This window comes from Sinocyclocheilus grahami, unplaced genomic scaffold, assembly GCF_001515645.1.
Source record: "Sinocyclocheilus grahami isolate Dianchi unplaced genomic scaffold, SAMN03320097.WGS_v1.1 scaffold844.1, whole genome shotgun sequence".
NCBI lineage: Eukaryota > Metazoa > Chordata > Actinopteri > Cypriniformes > Cyprinidae > Sinocyclocheilus > Sinocyclocheilus grahami.
Window position 1 is genome coordinate 569,738 of NW_015506023.1, and position 10,711 is coordinate 580,448.

Below are 10,711 nucleotides of genomic sequence, written 5' to 3' on the forward strand. Positions count from 1 at the left end.
AATAGAAATTATCCATAAAACTATCTTGCCAAAAGCCAGATGGAAAGATAGTCATAGAAAGTCATAAAACCATAGAAAGGAAAGAATCCATGGGGCACAATAATTATACTGGTAACTTTCTTTCTTTTTATTTTTTTGGATTCTACCTCTGCTCATTACCGACTCTGTGATTTTGTATGATGTACTTTTAAATCTAAACTCCACTGTCTACTGTACTAAGCTAAAGCTTGTAATCACTCTAATGTCATATTGATATTCTTCTATAAAATAAACACACTATTCCCCTGTGGCGTAGGCACTTGAGTTTCCTAGCAACTAAAGATTAAAAAAGAAAGAAAGAAAATAAAGAATGAAATTCGAACGCCCTCAATAACCAAGATTTAAAGACAACAAAGAAAATGATCTAGTCATTCCAGTTTACCAATTTAAGTGTTTTTGTGATCTTCCCTATGAAATTTGACCAGAACCAAGACTGATCAAAAAACATGACAGACAAATGGTACATTCATATATGACACTTCTGTTCATGTGTTTGATGGGTCTGAAAAATTACAGAGCAGCATAGTGGCATAATTGTTTAAAAGCATGTCTCAAGCACAAAAAGATTTTCAACAGTCAGCAATCAACACCAAATTATTGCTAGTTAATTAGAATGCTTACCAGCTTCTTAATACATGATAGGGAACTGTATCCTTAGTTTGAAAAACAGGTTCTGAAAAAACTTACTCCGAGAGGCCAAATTCTCTGCATTTAGAACGCTGATTGAAGACCTCTTGCTGCTCCTCCTCTTCTTCCTAACACAAAAATACTCTTCAATATACCTACCTAACAGCATACACTATGAATACACTATGCACTTAAATTAAGTACATGAATAGTAATTTTATATAAAATGCACACAAATGTTAATGCACTGAATACATAATTAAAGGTATACTAATGAAGTCAGAAAGAGCTTTATTGCCATGTGTGTTTACACGCACAAGGAATTTGTCTTTGCGACAGGAGCTACCAGCACAGAAGAAAGTACAGACATTGTGCAAACATACATGATAGTGCAGACATACATAGGAATTACACAGTAGAGCTAATGAGAAACATACATAATATGTTATTACATTTTTGGTACACAGTCAGTGTTATTTCTATTGCAAAATATTACATTTACATGTTTATTAGACAACTGTAATATGTTACCTTTCTTTGTCTTACCTTAGTTAGTTCCTGTGCATTGGCTAGATTATCCACAGCAATAGCCAAGAATACATTGAGCAATGTGTCTGTTCACAACATCGTCAAGAATTTGGGTAGAACTGAATAGAATGAGCATTACAAGCTTTACTTGCTTGCAACACTGTTTTAATTTGCAACATCAAAATTAAATCAATGTAGACCAGTATATTACACTGCTTTCCATCATCTTTTGTCTATTTTTTTGTCTTAATTTTTTAATTATTGCTAAAAAGGATACAGTTCCCAAACAAGGTTAAAACAATAAAGTAGATTGAGGACCACATGCCATACTGCACCCCTCCTTGTGAGCGAATCCCATTGTACATCACCTCATTCCAGTCCTCTCCAGTAAGAATCTATGTTGAATGAATTATTTAAAAAAAGTTTAAATAATATAAAAGTTAAAGGGTTAGTTCACCCAAAAATGAAAATTAGGCTGCATTTTACTCACCCCCAAGGCATCCTAGGTGTGTATATGTCTTTCTTCTTTCAGACAAATCCAGTTGGAGTTATATTAAACATTGTCTTTGATCTTTCAAGCTCTATCATTGCAGTCAGCAGGTGTTGCATTGCTTCAGTCCGAAAGAAGTGAAATAAAAAGCACCCATCCATAAAAAAAAAATGTCTCACACGGCTCCGGGGGGTAAACAAAGGCCTCCTGTAGTGAATCGATGCGTTTTTGTAAGAAAGATATCCATATTCAAAACGTAATAATCACTTGAATCTAGCTTGCGCTCACTGTTGTAAACTGAAGCAGCTCCGGGCGGATGACGTATGAGTTCAGTGTTGTGCATGCGCCGGTGAGTCTCGTGAAAACCAACGTTTGTTAACAGGAGCAAAGGAAGCAAAGTTTCCTTACTTTAGCAAAGAAAAACCAGTCTCCTCTTGGCTTATATCGAAATCCTCTGACATTCTTCTTTTCAAATCCTCGTTTTGTACTTCTAATTCATGACATTGTTTTGTTTTGATCTCTCCGCTGCGCTTCCGCGTGCGTCACTTCTGAGCGGCGCATGTGCAAAGCCGACCTCATACGTCATCCGCCCGGAGCTGCTTCAGTTTACAACAGTGAGTGCAAGCTAGATTCAAGTGATTATTACGTTTTGAATATGGATATTTTTCTTACAAAAACGCATCGATTCGCTACAGGAGGCCTTTGTTCACCCCCCGGAGCCGTGTGAGACACTTTTTTTATGGATGGGTGCTTTTTATTTCACTTCTTTTGGACGGAAGCAATGCAACACCCGCTGACTGCAATGATAGAGTTTGAAAGATCAAAGACAATGTTTAATATAACTCCGACTGGATTCGTCTGAAAGAAGAAAGTCATATACACCTTGGATGCCTCGGGGGTGAGTAAAACACAGACTAATTTTCATTTTTGGGTGAACTAACCCTTTAAGGCTCGCAATGTAAATGTAACAAATTGTCGTAATCATACTAAATAATCTAATTAAGTTGAATATGAGGTGAATATAAACTTTATGATTCAAAAGTATTTACTATGTTTACATCCATAGTGATCTGTCGAGTCTTACCTGAAAGACGGTCATGATGGCTGCTGGAAACGTGTCAAAATTAGTAGGAGTATAATCTTCAAAGATGAACCTGTGCAAGAGAATTAACTCTTTCAACAGCTTTAATTTTAGAATGTTCTAAGAACAATTTGAGAACCCCTGCATTACAGTATACTACACAAAACTAATGTCTTTACAAAACACTAATGTAACTAATTGTTACACTGAAACAAGTGTGTGCACGTGTTCTTCACATGTGTGTGTAGATTGTGATGCGTTACAGTAGGTAGGTTGGTATTGAGACTTCATTTAAGTTCATTTTTTTCCCTTCAAAGTCTTTTGAACTGTATATTTTAATGATTTGATGTAACGTTTTATTTTCACATTTGAGTACATTATATCTTTATGTCTGTCTGTGAGAAAGACCGAGCGAGATCAGCGCTCTCATACCAGATTCACATTCTCACCTTCCACCAAACAACTGCATGCCAAGTAAAGCGAAGACTACGATAAACAGGAAGAGAAGGAAGAGCAGACTGATGATCGACTTCATGGAGCTCATGAGGGAAACCACCAGGTTCCGTAAGGATGTCCAGTACCTGATCAAACAGACAAAACATCACACGCTTCTTTACATTACCGTTAAAGTGCCTCACAATATTCTCACAAGAGCCAGATTGTTTGAACACAATTATATGTGAAAATAAATTTGCCTGACACCAACCGTTCTGTATAATATGGAACTGTCCCATATTTAAAGTAATACAATTGCATAATCCATTTGTCCTCTATTCAACATTTTAAAGACACATTTCATGGCAGAGTATGCAGTCTTATTTAAAAAGAAAACAATTATGAATGCATTTTCCCCCCCAAACAATCTCAGTTGATGAATTAAATGTAAAAAAAAATTGTTTTTTTTCAAACTGACAAATAGACATATTTAAAGTTGTTTATGAAATACATATTTGAAAATGTTGTTAAATGTAACAATACATAATAAATTGATCAATTGTTTTTAAATTGAACATGTATGTTGCTTTAACACATTGCTTTTCTTTATGCATTTGCTATTCAAGTAAAAAAATGCCTTTGGACAGTTTATACATAAGCAGCAATAACTTGTGACTGGATTTTAATATATGTTTCTTACAGTACCAATTATACTTTTATTTTGGTGTTGTAGTCGAGAGAGAATGTTGCAGACACCTCTGTTTTATATGCCCACTCATGCTTTTATGTAGTTTCATGTCAACAACAACATTTGCATTTGCTGGCGGCTATCACGCAAAACATTCCTTGAAAGAATGCTGAGGAGACTACTTGGATAAATGATATAAACTTACTTCGTTATTTTAAAGATTCGTAGCAGACGTAAAGCTCTGAGGACACTGATGCCAAAAGACTCTCCAGGCCTGAAGAATCCCCAAACCACTTCAAAAATACTGCCAACAATCACCTGCACAAAACACATAACACTATGCTCTCATCGGTGCCAGGATTCATCAGACATACTGTATGGTTTAACCCTTGTGTGTCGTTAGGGACTGTCTTTTTTATTTATTGACCATTTTTCCTGTGTTAATGCCAACATAATTTTGGCCCAAAATGTGCATTTTTAATTGGAAGTTTAATATTTCCCCCTCATTTCCTTAAATCTATTTTACGCTTGGTACAAAAAAATAAATACATAAAAATACTTAAGACATTCAGGACAAACATGTTCCCCTTGAAACCCGTTAAAACTGCAATATTTAACCACAGTGGCATTTTAGAATAAAATCATGAATAATTTTTTAATAGGGTTTCATTCTGTTAGCTAGGCTTCAGTTGTTTTTTTTGTTGTTGTTTTTTTTGTTTTTTCCCCCACTATTTTACTATAATCATCATCATCATAATGCTCAAGCAAAAAAAATGCATAAAAATTTATATTATTATCATTGACTTATCCAAAAGTGTAAAATACAAATACAAATAAAAACAGTGGTATTATGCAAACATACTGGCATTTAAAGGGTTAACATCCTGAAAATGAATGGATTTTTGGTACTTCTGATCAGGGCTGATCATAACAATCTATGTCAGTGAAAGCGTAAAAAAATGCAATATATAATATTTTCATGACAGTTTCTTGACAGACATTTTTGTCCTCTAAGGACCTGACTTAAACATCTACACTCACAATTAAACATGCGCACTAAAAGATTCACTCACCCCACAATCAAAGCAGTTAAAGGATGAATGGAAGTAGAGACGGAAACCAAGGCCATACATTTTCAGAAACATCTCAGCAAGAAAAAGTCCCAGAAACACGAACTCTGCGTAGTCTGAAAAACGTAAAAAAAAGTGGTAAACACTTGTGGGTTTCGAAGTATTAACACCATGTCTACTCTGGAAGCGAGCCTTAAAACTAAATTGCTCCCATTAAAATCAGTGAAGCTCTATAAGCCTCACTCACAATGACGGTTCGATGGGTTGCTAGATACACAATAAAATGTGTTATTCAAATAGAGTCAATATTCAAGCCTTTCAGAATAAAGTATTTGGCCTAAAGTACATCCCTGTTTGTTGCAATTGATGAAAATTAAATAATGACTCTGACAAAAGACTCAGCTTGTCTTTTGAAATGAAAATGCAGGAACGCTGTGACAGCTTGAGAAAGCTTTTATGACAACACAACCTGCCTTGAGCTACAGAGTGCTGGATGCCCTGTTGTGCCGTATGGAGTAATTTCAGCTACTCTTAGACCTCTGGGGACCATTAATGTCCGTCATCAATACACAGAACGTTTCTGACATGTGGAGCAGAAAGTGAGGCATTTTTCTGTCTGACAGACCTATGTTAGTGTAGTCATTTTATTAGCAGCAGTTTCTCTGGAAAACATAATGTTGCACAGAAGTGGTTCTGTTAGTTGCAGCATGTCTAAAATGTGCTTTTCAGAGCTGCAAACTGTGCTGTTGATGTTTTTATCAGAAGCAACAGCGGGTGCATCTAGGAGTTTGTGATCAGACTGTAAGCTGACTTGAGCACCATACATCAGGGGTGTCCAGTCCCCAATGGAGGCCCACCAGAGAGCAGAGTTGAGCCAAAGCCACTGGAACGCAAGCCTGCAACCTTTAGCCACAAATTAGACTTGACTTGTAATAACTATTATGACTGCTATGTGCCTTATGCTGATATAATGCATTTTAACGAATTAATGACATGAATCATTTAGAATATTGTACGATAGTATAAGTTGGTTAATGAAAATAAAAATATGTTTCAAACAATAGACTTGAAATGTATTGTCTTGTGACAGCTCAACGCTATCTCATTGTTAGTAGATCATCCACAGAGCTTTCCACTTTTCACTTTTATGGGGGTGCACTCACACGCTAAAGGGGAAGAAGGTTAACCTGGTATGAATTGGCGAGGCAGGGATGTTGTCATGCAACCATGTTTCAGTGAAAATTAAGCAGCATTTGAAGTTGCGTAGCTGCTCAACCAGTTTTGGGGAAATCCAGCCCATTTACAAATCAACTCGATCAAGTTGATTTACAAATTCTATGTGGAGCTGTAAAGCTGCATGCATGTCAGTAAATATACCCCATTGCTAATCTGGTGGTCATAACATTAATAAAGAAAAAGCAGTTGTAGCGACACAAATTAGCATGCTTGTATATCTCAGGAGTGGCCATGCATGCTTTTAACCAGATTATTATAACTATTATTATTATTAATGTCTTCCTACACTGAACTGATGCAAATCTAAGAACAATAGCAACGTAAGATATTTGATCAACAATACCCCAAACCCTTATGAAACCCCTGAACGCTTTTACTATGAATGATAAAAGTAGTAAAACTGCTTATACAGACTTCAAATTTAATGGCAATAAATTCACGGCATTCATGAATTATTACAATGATTATTACTATGAGTAGTAGTATTAGGGGGATGGAGATACTCACACTGAATAATAGTAAGCCATTCCGGTTGGTTGTGATGAACGATTGAAACACAGATGGTGTTGAGCGCCACCAGACTCAGGACTATCCAATAGAAGCTGTCGGTTTTAACCATTCGCCGAATAGATATCCGCATCATGCGTTCCTTGCGCCGCAAGTAAGCAGCGGGCCCTCGTCTTGCTGTCCGTATACCAACCCTCGGTCGGGGGCCACCTGACACCCAAAGAAAAAGAAAAATCCATATACTCACAGAATGTCATTTGGATTCGAATCTTTGTTTCACACGGTTGGAAAGTCAGTGGTGGTATTTCAAAAGCCTGAAAATGGAGATGAATTTATGGATTGTGTGTGTTGACAGTGGTTTTTTCCTTCCCTTTCCTTACCTGATACCGCAAACAAGTCAAGTCTTAATGTGGCTACAAACAAAGAGATGGCATTTATATTTTACTCACCAACTGTAGAGACTTCAGAATATTTCTCCTCTCCCGGTCCTCGACGCCTTGCATTTTTCTTGCTGGTGGCCCGTTTCAAAACTAAAAATGAAAGGGTTAAATGGTGCCACTTGTTGGCCTTATGCTTCTTATCATAGTGGTATAGTAATTAGAAGAATATGCAAATATGCTGTTACTGTCTGGAAGTATTTTTTTGCAGTTGATATTACCCAGCTAATAGGGAACGTTCTCAAAAAGACGACAAAACATTCTTAAAGTAATGTTTACGGAATGTTCTTATAACGTTATATTTTTTTTATACGTTCTCATAACGTTCAGAAAACATGTTCTGAGATCAACATTGAACGTCCTTATGATGGTATTTGTACTTGATGAACGTACTAAGAAATATTTTTTTATGTAACCTTTAAATAATGTTGTAATCAAGACAAGAAAACTGGACATTTTAAAGTTCTTAGAAAATTTAAGTAAACGTTCAAATAACGCTATAATTTGGGCTAAATAATGTTATAGAATGTTCTGAGAAATGTTTTGTAAGCCTTAAATAATGTCAAGAAAACGGGACATTCCAGCATTTTAGAAACATTTCAAAACAATGCTCCCGCAACATTTTTATAACTTAAATGTGTTACGTGTGCAGTCTCACAATTGCAAAAATTAAGTTATAACTTTTGAAATTATTATTTTCTGAAATAGGTAATATATGTTTATCGAGGCTCTGGAAGTCATATATATATACTAAACTCTTCCCCAGGTTATAAATATATACTTTTTTATATCATAATGATCAACAACAGCAGTCCTCAAAACTGTTTTTCCATAACATATTTTTTAGTTTTTAGTTTTATATAAAAGTCTTGCATTTTAACAAGAGATAAATTATTGAAATTACCAATATAAACTGTACCTAGATGAAAACTGGTTTAAAAACTCTCCATAAACGAGACAACACATTGCTTTACGTGCTATTAAAATGAAATTCATACCATCTAACGCTGATCTCCCAGAATTCTTGTTTTCTTCTGCAAGCATTACTTCCTCTTTGTTTGAGAGAGAGAGAGAGAGAATTTATGTAATATATTAGCAATGAAGTAACACAATTAACTCAACATTAATTAAATCAATTATTGGTTTATTCAGTTTGGTTTCTGAAGAAAAAAAAGACAATTTGTAGGCCTCTTAAAAGTAATCTTCTAAACTGTAGAAGCATCAACTATTCTGAGCACAGACAGGCACATATACAAACACTCCAGTCAGTGAGTCAGTGTCACCTTTCCGTTGACCCTTCACTGCGTGGGAGAACGAGCAGCTTCACACACTCATGTTCACCTGAATGTTGTGCTCAGGTGGTGGGTGGCAGGGTGAAATGTGAAAAGAGTAGTGTAGGTGTAGTACACAATCAGAGCACAGTCTGTCACTGAACCTGGGTGAAGACAGTGAAACTTCGCTAGCCTGGCTGAAATTATTGAGCCATAAGATGATTTCAAAAATCAAAAGATTACAAATAGCATTGCATTTTAAAACAAGCACATAACACCACAGTAGTTTACTTGAAATATTTTAGCATAGCAGCAGTCTAAGTCTGAGCATGCGGCTGTGCTAGTAATAAATTAGCCAATTAAGCATCAAGAGGTTTTTATGTGTTTCTACCACTTACATGTAAGGTGTTACGTCAGCAGATATTAGTGCATCAACAGCCTAAAAATCACTTGATGTCTTCTTCCCTCTGCTCTCAAGAGCACTTTTACCACTTGGCATACACGTCTCCCACAGCTCCTCTAAAACACCTCATCCGCCCTTTTCTGAAAACTCGTCATCAGTTCATTACTGGCTAGTGAAAACCTTCTGTATTGTTCAGGCTATTCCAATTAACAAAACTATTTAAAGGAATAGTTCACCCAAAAATGAAAATTTGCTGAAAATGTGCTCACCCTCATGCCATCCAAGATTAGGATGAGTTTGTTTCTTCATCAGATTTGGAGAAATGTAGCTTTGCATCAGTGTCTCAGCAATGGATGCTCTGCAGTGAATGGGTGCCGTCAGAACGAGAGTCTGATAAAAACATCACAATAATCCACAGCACTCCAGACCATCAGTTAACATCTGGAGAAGACAAAATCTGCATGTTTGTAAGAAACAAATCCATCATTAAAACATTTTAAATTTAAACCATTGCTTACGGCTAAATTACGAGTCCATAATCCATAATAACGCTTCCTCCAGTGAAAAAGTCCATCTCCTGTTCTCTCTCACATCAAAATACACCCATATATTTGTTTAGAGCTGTTTTGGCTTGTAAACGGTGCTTGGTCTCTGCAGATTTATCTCCTGATTCAGACCAGAACACTTTTTTCACTGGATTATGGACTCGTATTTTAGCCAAAAGTAGCCGTTTGTTAGTTAAAAACGTCTTAATGATGAATTTGTTTCTTCTTTTGTCTTCTCCAGATGTTAACTGATGGACTGGGGTGGTGTGGATTACTTGTGGATTATTGTGATGTTTTTATCAGCCGTTTGGACTCTCATTCTGACGGCACCCATTCACTGCAGAGCATCCATTGCTGAGACACTGATGCAGTGCTACATTTCTCCAACCCTGATGAAGAAACAAACGCATCCACATCTTCGATGGCTCGAGGGTGTGTAAACTTTCAGCAAATTTTAATTTGTGGGCGAACTAGTCCTTTAAAGGAATCATTCAATACCAGGAACTGCAGACTTGTTTCTCACCTCTAACACTCAATACTGACAAAAAACACGAGAGCTAAACACAAACACTGCATGCTAAAAACAACAAGACTGATCCACATGAACGACAAAAGACTAATAAACCAATGCAAACACTAGAATGCATACAAGAACAGTCTCCATCCTGACTTCATCACAAACTCCAAGATACAACTATAAACATGCTTTATGCTTAACAACAACAAATTGAATACAGTTGCAAAGTACCAAAACATTGCAAACACAGACCAAATCCTCAAATCTACATTTTGACAGCGTTTTAAAAAAACCGCCTCTGAACATGGATAGCATACCCAGTAATATTTTAGATTAAAATTAAGTCAGTACCTGCTCTGTCTATCCAGGCCCGGTAGCCATTGAGTTCTCTCTCCGCCTGTTGCTGGCGTCTAAGCTTCATGAAGGCACGTCTGTTCTCCACTCTCTCTCTCTCTTTAGCAAATTCCCTAGAGAAGGATTTAGGAAATGACATGTACACATATTAAGTGCTTTTCAGGTTTTGACCTTTTACAACCTGTAAAGGTGTGATCAACCGAGAAACGCTGTGAAGGCAAGAGCAGCTACAGTAATCGAGCCCACACACGACTGCACGCTCATTCAAACAAGCATTCGTTTTTACATCTCAAACCTTGAAATTATTGGATTTGCATAAAATTAAATATTAGTTGAAAGATCTGTACAGGTTTTTCCTTGCAATTACAACGAATGGGGACTGGAGCCGTCACGGTTTATACAAAGATGCAAAAGCAGCAAAGTATAATCAGGGTTTCTGCAGGTTTTATAAAGGTACATTTAAGACTTTTAAAAGAAAAAAAA

The 10,711-nt window shown here is 36.4% G+C and overlaps 1 protein-coding gene across 1 annotated transcript in view; it reads right to left on the reverse strand.

The window, feature by feature from the left end:
• The window catches only part of LOC107562853 (voltage-dependent R-type calcium channel subunit alpha-1E-like), a 72,099-nt gene that overhangs the window by 37,753 nt on the left and 23,635 nt on the right, over window positions 1–10,711 (reverse strand). The window contains exons 8-18 of the mRNA XM_016247596.1: window positions 10,226–10,341; window positions 8,137–8,190; window positions 7,151–7,231; window positions 6,702–6,911; window positions 4,962–5,074; window positions 4,094–4,206; window positions 3,215–3,346; window positions 2,769–2,838; window positions 1,472–1,589; window positions 1,213–1,280; window positions 727–794 (exon numbers count right to left, since the gene is read on the reverse strand). Of these exons, the coding sequence (XP_016103082.1) occupies window positions 727–794; window positions 1,213–1,280; window positions 1,472–1,589; window positions 2,769–2,838; window positions 3,215–3,346; window positions 4,094–4,206; window positions 4,962–5,074; window positions 6,702–6,911; window positions 7,151–7,231; window positions 8,137–8,190; window positions 10,226–10,341 (1,143 nt within the window). The remainder of the gene's footprint in view (window positions 1–726; window positions 795–1,212; window positions 1,281–1,471; window positions 1,590–2,768; window positions 2,839–3,214; window positions 3,347–4,093; window positions 4,207–4,961; window positions 5,075–6,701; window positions 6,912–7,150; window positions 7,232–8,136; window positions 8,191–10,225; window positions 10,342–10,711) is intronic.